Here is a 21832-nt window from a genome sequence, read left to right as displayed (position 1 = left end):
TGTACCAGCCTCCCTGAACAGGCGTTGGAATGTGGCGACCAGGGGCTTTAGACAGTAACTTCATTGAAGCCTACTTGTGACAATAAGTGATTATTATTAAAAATACCAACATTCAAAAACATGATTACACAGCATGTTTATTAAATTTTGCAATATTTGCAGGTCATTTTATGCTGCAAGAAGATTCCTTTGACTTCATTGAGTAACAGTGTGTCTTTCCAGCTCTTGCTTCCTTGGGTCCTTTATAAAATGGTCTCACACACATCCTTGTCACAAGGCTGGTCAAGCCCACAATTTCTAATATTAATTATTTTTAATTTGGTTCTGTGATTTTTTTCAGTATATTTTTGTTATTTTTATGGTGGTTACAACTATTTTTAAGACCATAACTTCCTGTGTCCCCAGCGTAGGATTTGGGGGGGGGTACCCAAAAGAAGCACCAGGGAATCCCTCCTAGAAGTTCCCAGGTAAGGGCTAACCTCCCTGGACGATTGCTGGATGACTGTGCTGGGAACCATGGACAAAGCAACTTAAATTGCCAACCTCAGATGGTCAGTTTTACACACTCTCGCTGCGATTCCAGCTGTTCACACTGGTGGGATCTACCAGTCCAGCTGATGACTCACCCCCGCCACAGGTTTCCTGGCGGCATGTGATAAATTCAATGGGAAATCCCATTGACAGAGGAGGGTCCAGAAGATCCCACAATCAGCCAGTGGCAACCCACGTCCTGCCACCAAGAAAAATCTCACCGAGGGGGCGGGAGGAGAGCGGCTAATCAAGTTGTGCACCAGTGTGGGAGGAGAGCAGCAAATCTAGTAGCACAGGAGGAGAGCGTTGAATCCAGTGCGCAGCAACACAGGAGGAGAGCACTGAATCCAGTGTGCAGCAGCACAGGAGGAGAGCGTTGAATCCAGTGCGCAGCAAAACAGGAGGAGAGCACTGAATCCAGTGTGCAGCAGCACAGGAGCAGAGCGTTGAATCCAGTGTGCAGCAGCACAGGAGGAGAGCAGTGAATCCAGTGTGCAGCAGCACAGGAGGAGAGCACTGAATCCAGTGTGCAGCAGCACAGGAGTAGAGCGTTGAATCCAGTGTGCAGCAGCACAGGAGGAGAGCAGTGAATCCAGTGTGCAGCAGCACAGGAGGAGAGCAGTGAATCCAGTGTGCAGCAGCACAGGAGGAGAGCAGTGAATCCAGTGTGCAGTAGCACAGGAGGAGAGCAGTGAATCCAGTGTGCAGCAGCACAGGAGGAGAGCGGTGAATCCAGTGTGCAGTAGCACAGGAGGAGAGCGGTGAATCCAGTGTGCAGCAGTACAGGAGGAGAGCAGTGAATTCAGTGTGCAGCAGCACAGGAGGAGAGCAGTGAATCCAGTGTGCAGCAGTACAGGAGGAGAGCAGTGAATCCAGTGTGCAGCAGCACAGGAGGAGAGCGGTGAATCCAGTGTGCAGCAGTACAGGAGGAGAGCAGTGAATCCAGTGTGCAGCAGCACAGGAGGAGAGCGGTGAATCCAGTGTGCAGCAGCACAGGAGGAGAGCGGTGAATCCAGTGTGCAGCAGCACAGGAGGAGAGCGGTGAATCCAGTGTGCAGTAGCACAGGAGGAGAGCTGTGAATCCAGTGTGCAGCAGCACAGGAGGAGAGCAGTGAATCCAGTGTGCAGCAGCACAGGAGGAGAGCAGTGAATCCAGTGTGCAGCAGCACAGGAGGAGAGCAGTGAATCCAGTGTGCAGCTGCACAGGAGGAGAGCAGTGAATCCAGTGTGCAGCAGCACAGGAGGAGAGCAGTGAATCCAGTGTGCAGCAGCACAGGAGGAGAGCGGTGAATCCAGTGTGCAGCAGCACAGGAGGAGAGCGGTGAATCCAGTATGCAGTAGCACAGGCGGAGAGCGGTGAATCCAGTGTGCAGTAGCACAGGAGGAGAGCAGTGAATCCAGTGTGCAGTAGCACAGGAGGAGAGCGGTGAATCCAGTGTGCAGTAGCACAGGCGGAGAGCGGTGAATCCAGTGTGCAGTAGCACAGGCGGAGAGCGGTGAATCCAGTGTGAAGCAGCACAGGAGGAGAGCGGTGAATCCAGTGTGCAGCAGCACAGGAGGAGAGCAGTGAATCCAGTGTGCAGTAGAACAGGAGGAGAGCGGTGAATCCAGTGTGCAGTAGCACAGGCGGAGAGCGGTGAATCCAGTGTGCAGCAGCACAGGAGGAGAGCAATGAATCCAGTGTGCAGCAGCACAGGAGGAGAGCGGTGAATCCAGTGTTGAGCAGTACAGGAGGAGAGCAGTGAATCCAGCGTGCAGCAGCACAGGAGGAGAGCAATGAATCCAGTGTGCAGCAGCACAGGAGGAGAGCAGTGAATCCAGTGTGCAGTAGCACAGGAGGAGAGCGGTGAATCCAGTGTGCAGCAGTACAGGAGGAGAGCAGTGAATCCAGTGTGCAGCAGCACAGGAGGAGAGCAGTGAATCCAGTGTGCAGCAGCACAGGAGAGCGGTGAATCCAGTGTGCAGCAGCACAGGAGGAGAGCGGTGAATCCAGTGTGCAGTAGCACAGGCGGAGAGCGGTGAATCCAGTGTGCAGCAGTACAAGAGGAGAGCAGTGAATCCAGTGTGCAGCAGCACAGGAGGAGAGCGGTGAATCCAGTGTGCAGCAGCACAGGAGGAGAGCGGTGAATCCAGTGTGCAGTAGCACAGGCGGAGAGTGGTGAATCCAGAGTGCAGTAGCACAGGAGGAGAGCAGTGAATCCAGTGTGCAGCAGCACAGGAGGAGAGCGGTGAATCCAGTGTGCAGTAGCACAGGCGGAGAGTGGTGAATCCAGTGTGCAGTAGCACAGGAGGAGGGACAGTGAATCCAGTGTGCAGCAGCACAGGAGGAGAGCGGTGAATCCAGTGTGCAGTAGCACAGGAGGAGAGCAGTGAATCCAGTGTGCAGCAGCACAGGAAGAGAGCAGTGAATCCAGTGTGCAGCAGCACAGGAGGAGAGCGGTGAATCCAGTGTGCAGCAGCACAGGAGAGCGGTGAATCCAGTGTGCAGCAGCACAGGAGGAGAGCGGTGAATCCAGTGTGCAGTAGCACAGGTGGAGAGCGGTGAATCCAGTGTGCAGCAGCACAGGAGGAGAGCAGTGAATCCAGTGTGCAGTAGCACAGGAGAGCGGTGAATCCAGTGTGCAGCAGCACAGGAGGAGAGCGGTGAATCCAGTGTGCAGTAGCTCAGGCGGAGAGCGGTGAATCCAGTGTAAAGCAGTACAGGAGGAGAGCAGTGAATTCAGTGTGCAGCAGCACAGGAGGAGAGCAGTGAATCCAGTGTGCAGTAGCACAGGCGGAGAGCGGTGAATCCAGTGTGCAGCAGCACAGGAGGAGAGCGGTGAATCCAGTGTGCAGTAGCACAGGAGGAGAGCGGTGAATCCAGTGTGCAGCAGTACAGGAGGAGAGCGGTGAATCCAGTGTGCAGCAGCACAGGAGGAGAGCGGTGAATCCAGTGTGCAGTAGCACAGGAGGAGAGCAGTGAATCCAGTGTGCAGTAGCACACGAGGAGAGCAGTGAATCCAGTGTGCAGCAGCACAGGAGGAGAGCGGTGAATCCAGTGTGCAGTAGCACACGAGGAGAGTGGTGATTTTCCACGCTCCTGCAGCGTGGTTTCTGGCAGCAGAGGCAGCCCACTGTTTGCCGATGGCGGGATCTTCAAGTCTGCCACTGTCAACTGAATATCCCATTGTTCACATCTTTCATCGCTGGGAAACACGCAACAAGGGTGCTGCCATCAACAGGATAGGAAGATCCAGGCAGTTGGAACAGCTGGAAACCCTGCCCATGTTTGGACTGGGGTCAGGCAAGGCGGTGTCATCGCACCAACAGTCTTCTCTATCTCCTGCATATATTGCTCTATATTCTCTATATTGCTGCATCTCACTCTGAGCTGAAGCGGAACTACAGAAGAAACAGGAATCTGTTCAACCTCCACCATCTGCAGGCCAGATCCAAGGTCATCCCAACCTCTATCATTGAACGACAGTATGCAGCTGAGCTACAAGCCATCATCAACACCTGCACTGAGGCAAATGAGAGCAAGGGCTTTACACTAAACATCCGTAAGATAAAGGTCTTCTGCCAACCTGTCTCTGCCACACCACACTGCCCCCTAATTATCAATGACAAGGCCTTGGACAACATGGACCACTTTACATACCTTAAGAGCCGACTGTCAACAAGACAGACATCAACGACGAGATTCAACACCGTCTTCAGTGTGCCAGCTGGGCCTTCAGTTGCCTGAAGAAGAAAGTGTTTGAAGACCAGACCTCAAACCTAGGATCAAGCTCATGGTCTACAGATTATTGGTTATACCTGCCTTCCTATATGGCTCAGAGAAGTGGACTATGTACAGCAGGCCCCTCAAACCTCTGAACAAGTACCATCAGCGCTACCTCCGCATGATCCTGAAGATCATTGACAAGAAAGACACACCAACATTAGTGTTCTCGCTCAGGCCAACACCCCCAGGATTGAAACATTGAGCTCGTTCGATCAGCTTTGCTGGGCAGGCCACCTCATCCACATGTCTAACACGAGACTCCCAAAACAAGCGCTTTACTCGGAGCTTTGACATGGCAAGCAAGCCCCAGAAGGCCAGAGGAAATACTTCAAGAAGACCCTCAAAGCTTCCTTGAAAAAGTGCACCAACTGACACCTGGGAATCCTTTCCATAAAACTGCCCGAAGTGGAGAAAAAGCATCCACAAAGGAACTGAACACCTCAGGCGAGATTCTATCAAGTTAATGAGACACGACCTCCTCTTCACAAAAATGTGCTGCCGCTCGCTAATACGTCCATTTCCCTTCCAAATGGGAGTAGATCCTGTCTCGAAGAATTCTCTCCAGTAATTTCCCTACCACTGACATAAGGCTCACCGGCCTGTAGTTCCCTGGATTATCCTTGCTACCCTTCTTAAACAAAGGAACAACATTGGCTGGTCTCCAGTCCTCCAGTCCAGGGACATCACCTGAAGACAGTGAGGATCCAAAGATTTCTGTCAAGGCCTCAGCAATTTCCTCTCTCGCCTCCTTCAAAATTCTGGAGTAGATCCCATCAGGCCCTGGGGACTTATCTACCTTAATATTTTTCAAGGTGCCCAACAGCTTGACGTTTTGGATCTCAATGTGACGCAGGCTATCTGCACACCCTTCCCCAGACTCAACATCCACCAATTCCTTCTCGTTGGTGAATACTGATGCAAAGTGTTCATTTAGTACCTTGCCCATTTCCTCTGGCTCCACACATAGATTCCCTTGCCTATCCTTCAGTGGGCCAACCCTTTCCCTGGCTACCCTCTTGCTTTTTATGTACATGTAAAAAGCCTTGGGATTTTCCTTAACCCTATTTTCCAATGAATTTTTGTGACCCCTTTTAGCCCTCCTGACTCCTTGCTTAAGTTCCTTCCTACTTTCCTTGTATTCCACACAGGCTTCATCTGTTCCCAGCCTACTAGCCCTGACAAATGCCTCCTTTTTCTTTTTGATGAGGCCTACAATATCTCTCGTTATCCAAGGTTCCTGAAATTTGCCGTATTATTCCTTCTTCAGGACATGCTGGTCCTGAATTCCTTTCAACTGACATTTGAAAGCCTCCCACATGTCAGATGTTGATTTATCCTCAAACATCCGCCCCCAATCTAGGTTCTTCAGTCCCCGCCTAATATTGTTGTACTTAGCCTTCCCCCAATTTAGCACATTCACACTAGGACCACTCTTATCCTTGTCCACCATCACTTTAAAACTTACTGAATTGTGGTCACTGTTCCCGGAATGCTCCCCTACTGAAACTTCTACCACCTGGCCGGGCAAATTCCCCAATACCTTGTCCAGTACAGCCCCTTCCCTAGTTGGACTATCTACATATTGTTTTATGAAGCCCGCCTGGATGCTTCTTACAAACTCTGCACCATCCAACATCAGTGGGTTGTGTCGATCAAGAACCCGGCAAATCTGTGGCGCATGAGCCAGCCAACGGGGGGGAAACTATTCCGCAGGCCGGGTCCACGAGCGGCTGCCGCCATGTTGCATGGCGCAGCTGCTGCAGTCCGTCGCTGTGAGTGTGCTTAACACTCAATTTGGCTCTGTTTCGTTACTTAGCTTTGGAGTCGCCAGGTATCGTTAAGATACCGCCACAAGTTTCAAGGTCAAGTTCAAAGCAATAAAACCATACAAAAATTAGTAAGTTCAAACAAATGAGTTTATTATAATACAATTATAAACTACTTATGCACACGCTAAGATGACTAAACTATTCCTACCACTAAATAGACTGATACTTATCTGAATAAGGAACTGCCGGATCAGGGGGACAATGGCCTCTGGCTCTGCACTGGGTCAACAGACTTCAGGTTGGTACAGGTTAAAAGGGGTCAGGAGTGTCTATCTCTGGTAACGATCGTTGTGAGACACTTACTTGCTGGCGGCTGCTGTCCGAACCTCTCCTCTCTCTCGGTCAAGGTCTTCTTCGGTAAAGGCTGGTCGAGAGGGCTGGTCAAGAAGAATGAACTGAGTTTGGGACCTGTCTTTTATAGGTCCCAGGGCTTCGTGCCCCTTTGGGCGGACCCTCTATCTGCTGGAGATCGATTGGGTCTCTTCCCAATCGATTTGTTTGAATCCCCCAATACTGAGGCTGTCCCTCGACTACTGGGCGGGCCTTCTGGTGCTTTGTCTTCGAACCCCGCTGGTGCCGGGGTGTCTGGCTTCCCATACAATGTTGCAATCACTTCCCTATTTGTGTCCTTTGTCCCTGGGATTGTTCCATTACTATGCTAACTGTCCCGGAGATTGCTTCATTAGTATGCGGAATGTTCGTTTCGGTACTGTCTGCTCTCTTAGCAGACAGAATACACGCTGGCTTGTTGCAGCCTGCTTGTGCTGCAAACTTTGTCCATTTTACCCTGCAAGCTTTGCGTTCCTCCATTTTGTATTGAGGGAATGGCCAACTTCGGTGGCTACAAGAGAATCCAGTCAGGATACCACATACAGAACATAGGCCATTTTATTTTTCAATTGTTTCACCATTTATTTTCATGGCCACAAGTAATGAGTTTACCAAATTGGTGTGATATTCAGTGTGGTCCATGTCATCAAGAGTTTGGTTAAAACTCCCTCAATGTATCTTGTATAAAGAGTGTGGTGATATGCATCACTGTAGATACACAAGGGATTAATGTAAGTACACGTAGACTAGCTAGACACTAGAGGGAGCACCAGAAACATGACATACAGACATTCAACCAATCGGTCAGTAAGATAGGACACGACCAATGGGCATTCACGATACACACAGAGGTGACACTACCACAGGGGGGCATTACACCAACCCATATATAAAGGACACAGCACACATGATCTTCCTCTTTCCACTGGAGACACTCAGTGAGTACAGACACAGGGTTGATTCAACATCACACCCACCACCTGGATTGTAGCAGACTGGTTCGTCAGTCTGAGTAGCTAAAGAAGGATTAACAGTAGTGGTGAATCCGAGTAGGAGAATGGTAAATAGTTTAATAAACGTGTTGAAGTTATCTCCACGTCTGAACCTTCCTTTGTCAGAGTGAACATCAAGGAAGCCGCTTATGCTACGCCAAGAGCATAACAAGACATGGTACACAGGAGTGACCTGTTTAAATCCATATAGTTACAACTCAGCAAACAGTGACAACCAGCAACAACAGCCAGGCAAGACAATGTTCGGGATTCCAGATCCGCAGTAGCTCATGTACCAAGGGAATCTCAGTGAAAACTGCCGTTGGTTCAGGCAGAGATTCGAATTCTACCTGATAGCGTCCGATCTAGATGGCGTGGCGGATGCAGAGAAAATAAAGCTTCTACTTTCCATCGCGGGTCCAGAAGCAGCTGAAATCTTCCAGACCTTCAAATACTCAAAGGGGCAAAACAAGAGCGATTTCCAGGCAGTCCTGCACAAATTCCAAGAATTCTGCGAGGAGAATACAAAAATAAACGGTAAAAGAAGCACCAAAACTCACCACGAGGTAGGCTTGCAACAGAAATCTGCAGTTTTGAATTGCAGCCATCTTGGTAAAAGTGCTGCACATGCGCAGTGGAGAAAGTCCTTGCATGCCCAATCGCTTCCTACGACCCACGTCACACGCGTCATGACGTCAGAGGCCCTGGGCCATGCCCACTTAAAGGGAAAATGTCCCAACACACGGAAAGAATTTCTTAAAGCCATAAAACAAGATTCTTTCACCTGGAATGACAGCACAATGCCTGAAAGTCAACCAGTGGCTGAAAGTAACCTCCTCAGAACCCTGCAACAAGCAGTTAGCACCACCCAAAGAGATGATATAGTCCTTGTATACTATGACACCGACCTTTATTTCTTCTCTGGACATCGCCAGCTCCGACACAAAAAGTGATGATATGGTCCTGGAAGACAATGACTCAGACAAAGCTTTCACCTTGGGAGGTGGCTACCCCAGTACTAAATCCGAACCACAACTAGACGTGTTGTACATTCAAGAGCCCGATGACGAGTTTTTCGGATTTGAGGATCATCAGCCCAGCATATACGAAATCCCGACTCGTGAGTGCAGGATTATGCTGAGGCCTGACACCAAGACACAGAGAGCGGTACAAGCCCACAGAGAGCGGCCTGCTACCACACAGAGAATAGTCCATGAACCGTGAAGGGTTCCCGGCTCCACACAAGAAACGATGACCGACTCAACAGCGACACAACTGCACGTCTCCACAGCGAGCTCGTGGACAGACTCCACGATAGAAGAAACGCAAGACTTCACACCACAGTCCTTGCATGAACAAGAAGTGAGTCGAGTGACACAAGCCTCCATAGCGAGCTCGTGGACCGCCTCCATGATAGAAGCAACGCAAAACTCCAAAGCAAAGTCCTTGCATGAACAAGACCATGAGGGTCTAGCAACCTCCTCTGAGCAACCAGCAGCAGACGATGCAAGTCTGCCACGCTCAAGTGAACAACAGAAAGACTATGACAGTCTGCCATGCTCAAGTGCACAGCAAGAATACTATGACAGTCTACCACGCTCCAGTGAACAGCAAAGCGACTATGACAGTCCACCCTCATTGTTTGAGCCACCAGAAGACTCCGACAGCCCAAGTGAACAAAAAGAAGCTACTGAGGCTCTATCCACTGTATGTGAGACAAGTGACAACAGCATCCCACTTCCCATACAAGATGTGCAATGTGACAGACCTCAGCTAGTGTGTACAGAGGCACTCGACGATCACAGTGAGACCACTGGTGACTACGGTGACACCACATTACTTCAAACCGCATTCGCTCGAGCCTCTCCACAAGCAAATGCATTCCTGCACGTTTTGATTCCAGATGTGGAGCATCAAGAAATCTCAGCTGACTCCAGTGATCCTGAAATAACTCCAGAAGCAGAGCATCGACACACCAAAACTGACTCAGGTGAAACAGACCAGACTCCAGATGGGGAGAAACCACAAGCCAAAGCTGATTCAAGTAAGCCGGACATGACTCCAGACGGGTAGTGCCGCAAACTCAGTGACGGCGCGCTCAAGGAAACAGCAGATACCACAAAGCACGTTGACATGAGTAACTGTGTGAAGGACTTGTATTATCCACGGCGTGTGGCCCTTGAGCGCAGCGAACACATCAACAGAACCATCCAACACAACATCACAACATATGAAAACAATATCAAAGACAACGGCACGACGCGTACCGAAGGCAACATCGTCAACAGCAAGCACGACAAAGACTACACCAATGGAACAATGACTGTATGACATGGTACAACTCTGCCCATGAGGGACACTGTTACTGCTCAGCTCAGTACAATGACATACCATGGCAGGATGATGCATCTTCCCAATTCACGTGTGCTGCACTACCAACAGGCAACCTGGCTTTCAGGACAGATTCCATCCAACATCGCTATCACAAGCATCGGAAGAAAAAAAAAGACTCCAAATCAGACAATGAAGTGATTTGACCACTTCTTGGTTCCTTATGCACAGGGACACTGATGGCATTCACAAGGACATGTCACCATCAAAATCACCAACTCACCAACCCAACAAGAAAGACATTCGACCATGATAATTGATGGGTTTTGGACTCACACATATGATTTGGACTTATTGTTTAGTGATCACTGTTATCGTAACTTGGACAGAGCATCGCTTATCTACCTGTTTTTTTGTTCAATTTTCTTTAAGTGTACAGAATATATGTAACACGCAAAAAGGGTGGATGTAGTGATATGCATCACTGTAGATACACAAGGGGTTAATGTAAGTACACGTAGACTAGCTAGACACTAGAGGGAGCACCAGAGACATGGCACACTGACACTCAACCAATAGGTCAGTAAGATAGGACACGACCAATGGGCATTCACGATACACACAGAGGTGACACTACCACAGGGGGGGCATTACATCAACCCATATATAAAGGACACAGCACACATGATTTTCCGCTTTCCAGTGGAGACACTCAGTGAGTACAGACACATGGTAGATTCAACATCACACCCACCACCTGGATTGTAGCAGACTGGTTCGTCAGTCTGAGTATATATATCAGGATTAACAGTAGTGGCGAATCAGAGTAGGAGAATTGTAAATAGTTTAAGAAACGTGTTGAAGTTATCTCCACGTCTGAACCTTCCTTTGTCAGACTGAACATCAAGGAAGCCGCTTATGCTACGCCAAGAGCATAACAAGACAAAGAGATCTTCATTTCATCAGTTTCAGCTAGATTTCATCTCAAGTCCCTGAAGAGGAAGATATCGGATGGAATTCACCCAGAAAATGGCTGAGGGATGAATTCTCCACTGGCCACAGCCAGTTGCGGGTTTCTTGATCCAGCAGAGAATCGAGTGTCCTGTTCCGATGCACCGGTCCCCTGCCGGTGATGGCAGTGAGCTATACGTTCCATCCCAGCGAGAAGATGCAAATTTGTTATTTGCACCCATTTACATTCGATTAACAGGCTGCAAGCCTGATTTTCCAGCCCCCTGTGATGCTCCAAGCCTCTCACCCTGGAATTGGTGCATGGATTTTCAAGTGTCGCCCTAACGGGGTGAACCTCATAGTGGGTCAACGGGGTCAGTGCATATCCGAGGTGTCCCCGATGCCCATCGGCATGCCCCCCTCCTCCCACAATGCAAATGTTGCTCCCCGCCCGACCACCCACCAGCACACCCATCAGACACCCCCATCAGACCCCTAACAGAGACCTCCAGCAGTGATCCCCTCATCAGATACCCCCATGAGACCCCCAACAGAGACTCCTGACTGAACGCTTAAGGGCAGTCCAGACAGTTGGGTGGAAAAGCATTGCATTTCCACTTAACCTTTCCCAACATCTGCTGCCTCAGCCAAAAGTGTTTAAAGCTGCAGCTGTTACAAGTGCCAGAGTCTTCCTCAAAATCCCATTCCACTTCAAATGGCTTAAAATCCCTTGACAGCCTTTGAAATACAAATCTTCCGTTCAGTTTCACACAGCAATATATTGCATTAGCCAGTCATTGACAGTTTTATTTTATTGCAGACACAGCTGCTTGGAGGATTATTTATTGATCTTTCCCTTCATGCTTTAATGCGTCTCCATTATGCTGCTTTAATGCGAACCACAATGTTTATAATCCATCCCCCAGTATCATTTCAGGTGAGAAAATCAGTGCGAATCGGGTTGGCAGTTCCAAATAGATTTGCATCTCAATCTTCTTGCACTTAATCACTTTTTTGAAGTGGGCCATGAGTTGTACCTACACTGAGAGAGGGGGAACAAGAGACCTGGGTTCAATTCCTACCTCGGGTTACTGTCTGTGTGCAGTTTGCACTTTCTCCCGTGTCCACGTGGGTTTCCTCCCGAATGGCCTCCTTCTGCACTGTGAAGGTTCTAAGACTCTATGACTCTAAACAAGCCAGCAACAGGTGAGCAACATCCCGCCATGGGGTCGGCAAATGCCCCCCCTTCATGCCCCACCCTGTACCATGTCCTGCCCCCTTTCAGCCACTGCCCCTTTGGCAGTGCCAACCTGGCAGTGACATTGGCACTGCCCTGCCATGACCCCCGCTATCTGGGGGCTTTAATGTCCTCCGAGCCCCCAGCCCCCTTTCCCGGCATGGTTATCATGTCTGGTCTCTGGTGCTGGAGTCCGGTAATGTTACCCATCGGATTAACAACTGGCAACCAGGAACCAGGAGAATCCAACTTGAAAATCACCCAGCGTCATTAAACGCTGATTTAAAATGCTAATCTGGTTCACACCTATCGGGGCGTGAACCTGATTATGTCTGCTGTAGCGGGCCAGGAGCATCGTGCACTGATCGTCGCCTGACGCAGACTCCGTTTAGGGGCTCTCCTGCTAGTCTCCAACATAGCAGGATATGCACTAGGCACCCTCAGCTGAAAAAGTGCCTTCATTTTGTTAACTCACTTCACCATCCAGTATGTTCATTGATATTGGGTAAGTTTTTCAGTTTTCCAGTACCATCCAAGGCTCTGCATTAAGAGTGAGTGATCGGAACTCGGTCGCCGGGGTCCTTTGATCCAGCCATGAAGTCCCTACCAGTTTATTTTGTGCTTGTACACAAATTTGTTACTGACTTCAACTCTTTAAATGGTCTGGGGCTTGGAGGCCTAAACGCTGCTCCATGATTGGTGAATTTGACCACTTATGGAACTAATCCTTCACACTAATTGGACAGACTTTACCTGCCTTCCAGGCCTTAATATTTCAAAGAACTAAGTTTTCATTTTCATGTTTTAGAAAGCCATATTGAATACACTAGACTGAATTATTTTGCACTTTTGCGCAGTACCTTCCTGAGTCACTTGTTGTAATGATCTGTGTTTTTTAGGGGAATTTGGAGAGGTCTGCAGTGGCCGGTTAAAGACTCCTGGGAAAAAGGAGATTCCTGTGGCTATTAAAACCCTAAAAGGAGGTTATTTGGACAGACAACGAAAAGATTTCCTCAGAGAAGCAAGCATCATGGGCCAATTTGACCACCCGAACATCGTTCGTTTGGAGGGAGTCGTGACAAAAAGTATTGTACTTTTCAAATGTTTATGTGTAATTCTCCAAACTTCTGAAGATTGGTATATGACAGTGTAATGATATATAACACGAAAACGATTGGACTTTGTGTACAATTATTATTGGGATGGCAGTGTTGTTGCACCAGAAAGATAATCTGCGGGATTCTCCATTGATGGGATCCTCTGCTTTGCCGGCCGTGCACCCACGCCTGCAGGTTTCCCGATGCCCACAATGGGAAACCCCATTGGCAGGCTGCTAGAATGGATGATCCCACTGCTGCCGGGGGCACGCGCACCGGAAAAACGAGGCTGGCAGGACGGAGAATCCCACCCAATAATTTTAGCCGAGACAATAGTTGTAGTCGTGGGCGAGAGGGCCCTTTGGTGCAGAGCACGGTCAGAGAAAACAAAATGGCGATCAATCGGTTGTTGAGATTGAAAGGGTTGTAGAGTGACCAATAAGAATTTTGGTCTGGTGGGGAAACTGAATACTCCTTGAGACCCACAAGCAGTGCTGCAAAATGGGTTTTACCTCCTGGATTTCCGGAGTTCTGGGAGAACCAGCCAATATGATTAGAAACAAAACCTGTGTAAAACTGTAAGCATTCAACCTCCTTAAAAGATTTTACCAATTTTCCCGCTGAGACCAGATTTGTTTGCTTTCCCTGACTACCTTCGCCTACCTCCCCAGACTGGCCGACATTAAAACCAGAATTTGGTGCATGTAGTCAAGCTTATAATGTTTTAAATTGTAGCTTATCACCTGACACAAGCCCAATCATTTAGCAGATTCAATTACCCCTAGATTAACATTGGTAAATATTCCCCATATTCAAAATGATGGTCAGAATTTGAAGTCAGAACTCATGTTGTTTGATATTAAACAGGAAACATGTAAAAGTTAAATTTTAGTCTGCTGTACACATTATTGTACCACATTAAGAGGGAAAATGGGTATAACTCACCATATGCCCTGTTAAAGATGTCACATGTTACATGTAGTTTGCGGAATGTTCTTCAGTGTATATGTATGCCTGCATAATGTACACAGCAGTTTAAAATAGTATGAAGCTATGTTTTGGTTCATGGTTGCCATAAGGAGTTGATTGTGTACAATGGGATAGAAATTGGTTTTACTTTCACATATTTTTCAGGTGTAAAACATATGCGATATTGATCAATTTGGTAGTGGAACACAGTCTGGGAGGCATTCAGCCTACTTTTAAATGAATAGGATCCATTTTGTCAGACAATATAGGAAGCTATCTGAAACATGCATTTTGGTCTCTCACACTAATTAGTTAGCAGCCTGTTGAAGGATCATTCTGTGCATTCTTTTCAACATGTAAAGGGCAGATGTCGGACCTGCTCCAATCCGGATTCTTCGGTGGCCTCTAACTAAAATTAAAGTTCTTTTTATAGACAGAGAAACATTCATGTGCAGCCAGGGCACCATGTTTTACCTCAATAACATGTTTGTGTGAATTTATGTCTTTTACTTTGGCATTCAGATCGTAAAAATCTTAGTTAAAATAACAGACTAACCAAATCCCATATCAAGATTAGTGATATTGCAAAGCACTGTTTTAAACCATATTCAGATTGTCTACCACTTTAATGCATTTCCCTATTCATTGTAAATGGAGCTTGACCACAAATATATCAGCACAGAATGACTCTAGTCATTGATTACAGGCTGATTAACTCAAAAATTAAATAATTTTTCCAGTTAAACTGTCATAGCTAATTTAACTGCTCTAATGCACTGGGTTTAATTGACAGCCAAGAATTACAAGTTGATGCAAGGGTCTGTGTCATTACCTCTACTAAAAAGTATCAAAACTCATGAACCCTGAAATTCTAGTCCCTTAAAATGATAAATAAGTTTGTTTGTGGAGTGAGGAGGGTCAGTTTCTATCAGGATTTCACCCCTTTCTAGCTCTAATGCAAATGTCTGGCAGGAGTGGGAATGCAAAGTATTTCTTGTCATCTTCCTTCCATTATAGTATTTATATACAAGGCAGGACTAGAGGCATGACCACGTTCGTGGCATGCATGATACGGGTATGTTTACACAATGTGATCCTGACAAAACTAGAGCCCATAATGTTGGTTTCTCCACTATCTGCAGAATATACGAGCATACGAACAAGGAGTAGGCCACTCAGCCCCTCTAGCCTGCTCCACCATTTAATAAGAACATGGCTGATCTGATGATAACCTCAAATCGACATTCCACCTATCCCTGAAAGCGTAACACCCCCTTGTTTACCAAGAATCTATCTGTTTTGTTATGCTCTTGACGTAGCATAAGCTGCTTCCTTGATGTGCACTCTGACAAAGGAAGGTTCAGACTTGGAGATAGCTTTAACACATTTATTAAACTGTTAACAATTCTCCTACTTGGATTCGACTCTCCTGTTAATCCTGCTATAGCTACTCAGACTGACGAACCAGTCTGCTACAATCCACATGGTGGGTGCGATGTTTTTCAAATCAACCCTGTGTACTCACTGAGAGTCTCCACTGGAAAGAGGAAGATCATGTATGCTGTGCCCTTTATATATGGGTTGGTGTAATTCCCTCCCGTGGTGATGTCACCTCTGTGTGTATCGTGAATGCCCATTGGTCGTCTCCTATCTTACTGACCTATTGGTTGAATGTATGTGTGTCATGTCTCTGGTGCTCCCTCTAGTGTCTATCTAGTCTATGTGTATTGACATTAACTCCTTGTGTATTTACAGTAATGCATATCACCACACTATCCACCTCTGTCTTAAAAATATTCAAAGGCTCTGCTACCACAACCTTTTCAGGAAAGGAGTTCCAATGACACACAACCCTCTGAGTGAAAAATATTGCCTCATCTCCATTTTAAATGGATGACCCCTTATTTTTAAATAGTGAGTCTTAGATTTTGCCAGAAGAGGAAACATCCTCTCTACACCCAGCCTGGCAAGATCCTTCAGGGCTGTATGTGTTTCAATCAAGTCTCCTTTTACTCTTCCAACATCCAACAGATACAAGCCTGGTCTGTCCAACCTTTACTCTTAAGGCAACCCATTCCAGGTATTAGTCTTGCAAACCTTCTCTAAACTGCTTCCAATGCATTTACATCTTTCCATAAATAAAATGACCAATATTGTACCAAGTATTTGAGACGTGGACTCACGGGTACCCTGTACAACTGAAGCATAAGTTTCCTACTTTTGTATTCACTTTCCCTTGCAATAAATGATGATATTCCATTAGTTTTCCTAATTACTTGCTTCATCTGCATACTATATTTTGTGATTCATGCACTGGGACACCCAGATTGCTGTAAATCTCAGAGCTCTGTAATCCCTCACCATTAAGATAATCAGCTTCTTTTTTATTCTTCCTGCCAAAATGGACAATTTCACATTTTCCCATATTCTACTCCATTTGCCAGATCCTTGCCCACTCACTTAACCGATCTATATATTTTTGTAGATTCTTTATGTCCTCTTCGCAACTTACGTTCCTACCCATCTTTGTGTCATCAGCAAATCTGGCAACCATCCTTTCATCCAAGTCATTTATATAAATTGTAAGTCGCTGAAGTCCCAGCACTGATGCCTGTGGCACACCACTCGTTACAACTTGCAAACCTGAAAAAGACCCATTTATGCCTACTCTCTGCTTCCTGTTAGCTAGCCAATCTTCTATCCTTGCCAAATGTTACCCCCTTTAACACAAACTTTTAATTTTCACAATAACCTTTGATGAAGCACTTTATCAAACGCTTTCTGGATACCTAATTACAGTAAATCCACCAGTTCTCCTTTATCCACCACACAGATTACTTCCCCAAAGAACTCCAATAAGGGTGGCACAGTGGTTAGCACTGCTGCCTCACAATGCCAGGGACCTAGGTTCAATTCTGGCCTTGGGTGACTGTGTGAAGTTTATACATTCTCCCCGTGTCTGCGTGCGTTTCCTCCGGGTGCTCTGGTTCCCTACCACAGTCCAAAGATGTGCAGGTTAAGTGGATTGGCCATGCTAAAATTGCCCCTTAGTGTTCAGAGCTGTTCAGGTTAGGTGGGGGTTATGGTGGGAAGGTGGGAGAGTGGGCCTAGGTAGTGTGCTCTTTCTTGGGGTTGGTGCAGACTTGATGGACACTGTAGGGATTCTATGGAAGATGGTTAAACATGATTTTGCTTCACAAAACCTTGTTGACTCTGCCTGATTACCTTGAGGTTATCCAAGTCCCTTGCTATAACTTACTTAATAATAGCTTCCAGCATTCCCTTAAGACAGATGTTGGGCTAACAGGCCTGTAGTTTCCCATTTGGGCAGCACGGTAGCATTGTGGATAGCACAATCGCTTCACAGCTCCAGGGTCCCAGGTTTGATTCCGGCTTGGGTCACTGTGCGGAGTCTGCACATCCTCCCCGTGTGTGCATGGGTTTCCTCCGGGTGCTCCGGTTTCCTCCCACAGTCCAAAGATGTGCAAGTTAGATGGATTGGCCATGATAAATTACCCCTAGTGTCCAAAATTGCCCTTAGTGTTGGGTGGGGTTACTGGGTTATGGGGATAGGGTGGAGGTGTTAACCTTGGGTAGGGTGCTCTTTCCAGGAGCCGGTGCAGACTCGATGGGCCGAATGGCCTCCTTCTGCACTGTAAATTCTATGTAAAAATTCTATGTAATTTGCTGTCTCCTTCCTTTTTTGAATAATGGAATTGCATTTGCTATCCTCCAATCTAATGTGACCTTCCCGAATCTGGGGAATTTGAGAAAATTAAAATAAATACATCAACTATCTCACTACACACTAATTTTAAGACCCTAGAATGACGTCCATCAGGATCCAAGTTCTTATCAGCCCACAGATGCAACAATTTACTTAGTACCACTTCTCTGGTAGCTGTAATTTTCCTGAATTCCTCCCTCCCTTCCATTTCCAGATTTATAACTGTTTCTGGGAGGTTACTTGTATCTTCTATTGTGGAGGCTGATGCAAAATACCAATTCCACTCACCTGCCATCTCCTTGCTTTCCATTATCAATTCTCCTGACTCATTTTCTATATGATTAACACTTTGTTAACTCTTTTCATTTTTAAAAATTTATAAAAACTCTTACTATCTGGTTTTATATTTCTGGCCATCTTTAACTCGTACTCTTAAGCCTCCCCTCCTTATAAATCTTTTGTCATCCTTTATTGTTCCTAATATTCTGTCCAATCTTCTGACCTGCCACATGTCTCAGCACAATTATATGCTTTTTCTTTAAATTTGATACTACCTTTAATTTTTTGAATTAACCATGGATAGTGGATCCATCCCTTGGAATTTTTCTTACTCATTAGAACATATCTATTCTGTGCATTCTGAAATATCCTCTTACATGCTTGTCACTGCATCTCTATTGACCTATCCCTTATGTAATTAACTAATTCAATTCAGCCAGTTTTTCTGAAGGCAAGTTGAAATTATCAAGTGGGATCTGCCAATTCCATCATGTTTTAAGAAGTTTCTGATTTTGGCCAAAGCGATATGACTGTCCTAAACAAAGCAGCAATGTTGAATGCCCAGGGAATGCTGTAGGGATAGAGTAGATGTCCCCTTTATGATAATGGTTCCAACCCTGTGATTTGGGAGAGGATGGATGCTGGGACTGGCTGAAGTCCTGTCCTGTCGCACTTCTGATCATTCTTAGGCAGTCCCTAAAGTTCCAGGATGACTTGTTTCCTCTCTGGTTTCATGCGTTCTGAAATGGCTGTTAAGTCCATTGTGTGACCAGCAGACTCTGCCACGTGTGAGGCAGGTGGTGCTTGAATGGGTGAGTAGCTGGGTTGTTTTGAACTTTTGTGCACTCCCTTCAATATCTTGGCCTTGCCTCTGCAAGTTCCCAATGATGTTTCTTGATGTGCTCAGCGCCTTTCCGAATGAACCTTCTCCATTTTCGTCTGTCAACAGTCAAGACCAAGTTTAGAGTTTATTTATTAAGTCTGTCACAGGTACAGGGAAAAGTATTATTCTGTGTACAGGCCTGACAGATCACCCTATACATAGATACATAAGTACAACATAATTACTGTAAAAAAGGAAAAATGCAAAGAATGATCAATTTAATATATAGACAGGCCATTCAAGAGTCTGTTAGAATGAGTTCGCAAGCTTTTGCATCTTCTGCCCAATGGAAGAGGTTAGAAAAAAGAAAAACTGGGATAGAAGGGGTCTTTGATTATGTTGCCCTCATGGTGCCGAAGATCCGAGTTCCATCCGACCCCGTGTCACTAACCGTGTGGAGTTTGCACATTCTCCGCATGTCTGTGTGGGTCTCACCCCCGCAACCCTAAAAAGATGTATAGGATAGGTGAATTGGTCACGCTAAATTGCTCCTTAATTGGAAAAAAAATTATTGGGTACTCCAAATTTATAAAAAAAATAGATTATGTTGCCCACTTTCCCAAGGTAGTGAAAAATATAGACAGAGTCAATCGGTAGAAGATGGGCTTATGTGATGGACTGAGCTGTGTTCACAACTCTCTGTAATTTCTTACGATCTTGCGCAGAACAGTTGCCATACCAATATGTGATGCAACCAGGTAGAATGCTTTCTATGGTGCATTGGTAAGAGTTATTGTGGACATGCCGAATTTCCTGAATTTCCTGAGGCAGTAAAGGCATTGTTGTGCTTTCTTAATTGTAATGTCGACATGGGTGGACCAGGACAAATTGTTGGTAATATTCACACCTTGGTACTTGAAACTGTCAATCATCTCCACCTCAACATCATTGATATAGACAGGGGCATGTACTACACCTTGCTTGCCCAAGGACAACATGCGGTCCATCCGATGAATTCAGAAGCCCTCAGGTTGCAAACCTCCTAGTTGGAACAAGGTCACTTTAAGAGTTCATTCATGTATTGATGACATCATTGGCAGTTTGGGCGGGCTAAGAGTGAGTCATGCTTTGCAGCCTGTTGAGTGAACACCTTTCTAATAAAGTTGTTGCTTGTTTGTTCCTTCGTGATCCGCAAGCCTATCCTTCAAAGGTACCACAAAGAAAACTGGCAACGAGAAGGTTGGAACTGGCCGAACCCCTGAGAAATTTTTTAAATGTAGAAAAATCATCAGCCATCCAAAAAGAATGAAAAAGATAAAAACGTTGCTGCAGCAAAACTGGCAAAGGCAGGTGCTCTGCTGGAAGGTTCTGGAACAGTGCTCCTTCTACTGTGAGTAGCAGGTATAATAACAAATAAAGCAGAGGTTTGCAACATCCCTTGCAAAGGACCGGCTGAGCTCAGGGTTACCTTGTTTGAAAGGGGAAAAAGAGAAGCAAGTTAGTGCTAAAACCTTTGTGGCACATTTATGCTTATGCAAGTCTTCCCATCATAAAATGACAGGTGTTTTTGGCACCATGGGATCGAATGATGAAAGCACCGAGCACTGGAGCTCATATGCTGTAGGTTTGAATACTTTGTCAAGGCATATAAAACTTTGGCCTTCGTAGTCCTGACCTTCCTGAATGCAATTGGGGGAAATCTGCTAACCTCTTGCGAAGTCTGGAGCAGCCAGAAAAACCAGGCTCAAAAACCTATGGTGAGATAATGCCGATATTGCAGGGCCACCTCTCACCTAAACCTCTAGTCATCACTGAAAAGTTCAAGTTCCATAAATGTAATCAACAAGATGATGGATCAATCATGCAGTTCTTAGCTACTTTGAAGAAATGAGCTGATCACTAAATTGCCTTGAACGACACCATTGGAGATGATTTGTGTGTGGATTAAGAAGCAAAGCTATCTAGAAAAGTCTATTAACAGGGAACAACGTAAGACTAGAGAAGACTTTAAAAGTTGCAATCTCTATGGAACTTGCACCTAAAGAGGTGCAACAATCAAGCTCTAGCACTAGAATCCGTAAGGTATCGGCTAAAACCCGAATACCGACATTGGTTCAATATTATCACTGATGTGCAAAAACTGGACACACAGCAAAGGAATGCTGGATTAAAGTTGCAAAATGCAATTGTGCATGTTGGAGAAAGAAACAGCAAGTTTCAAACAAGAATTAGAAAAAGCAAGAAACAAGTCCATCAAAATTCTATGCTATCTATTCTATGATAAACTAAAAATCAAATAGAGGAAAAGTATCCACATGATACAGAAAGGGGCACACAAAAGGACCACAGTCAGATGACAAACTTTTGTTGCATATAAGGGCCATTGCTGGGAACCAACCATTACTGGGTCACTCCTTTCCTGGATGGACAACAGGTGAAAATGGATGTGGACACTGGCACAGAGGTTTCATTGGCACCAGAAACTGTTTACCAGGAGAAACTATGATGTCTTGCCTTAAACCCCTCAAAGATAACACTTAAAACATACACTGGGGAAGTAGTGCCTCTGAAGGGCCTTATCAATATAAATGAGCAGCAAAACGGACAGACAGCAGACTTGTCCCTGCACATCATTAAAAGTAACTATCCAGCCCTAACCAGGAGAATCTAGCTGGAGAGAATCAAACTAAACTGGGCTGACGTGAATCTCATATTGGACTCGAAGCAGGTTTACTGAACATTTTTACTGAACTGTAGCATGGTGGTTAGCATCAATGCTTCACAGCTCCAGGGTCCCAGGTTCGATTCCCGGCTGGGTCACTGTCTGTGTGGAGTCTGCACGTCCTCCCCGTGTGTGCGTGGGTTTCCTCCGGGTGCTCCGGTTTCCTCCCACAGTCCAAAGATGTGCGGGTTAGGTGGATTGGCCATGCTAAACTGCCCGTAGTGTAAGGTTAATGGGGGGATTGTTGG

The 21832-nt window shown here is 46.2% G+C and overlaps 1 protein-coding gene across 1 annotated transcript in view; it reads left to right on the top strand.

Moving 5' to 3' along the window:
* LOC119969034 (ephrin type-A receptor 6-like) overlaps window positions 1–21832 on the top strand; it is a 956636-nt gene that overhangs the window by 873466 nt on the left and 61338 nt on the right. Inside the window, 1 exon segment of the mRNA XM_038802175.1 lies at window positions 12867–13052. Coding sequence (XP_038658103.1) covers window positions 12867–13052 — 186 coding nt within the window.

The sequence above is a fragment of the Scyliorhinus canicula genome, chromosome 7 (assembly GCF_902713615.1).
Source record: "Scyliorhinus canicula chromosome 7, sScyCan1.1, whole genome shotgun sequence".
Classification (NCBI taxonomy): Eukaryota; Metazoa; Chordata; class Chondrichthyes; order Carcharhiniformes; family Scyliorhinidae; genus Scyliorhinus; species Scyliorhinus canicula.
Note: the sequence above shows the minus strand (reverse complement) of the source record. Positions and strands in the feature narration are given on the sequence as shown.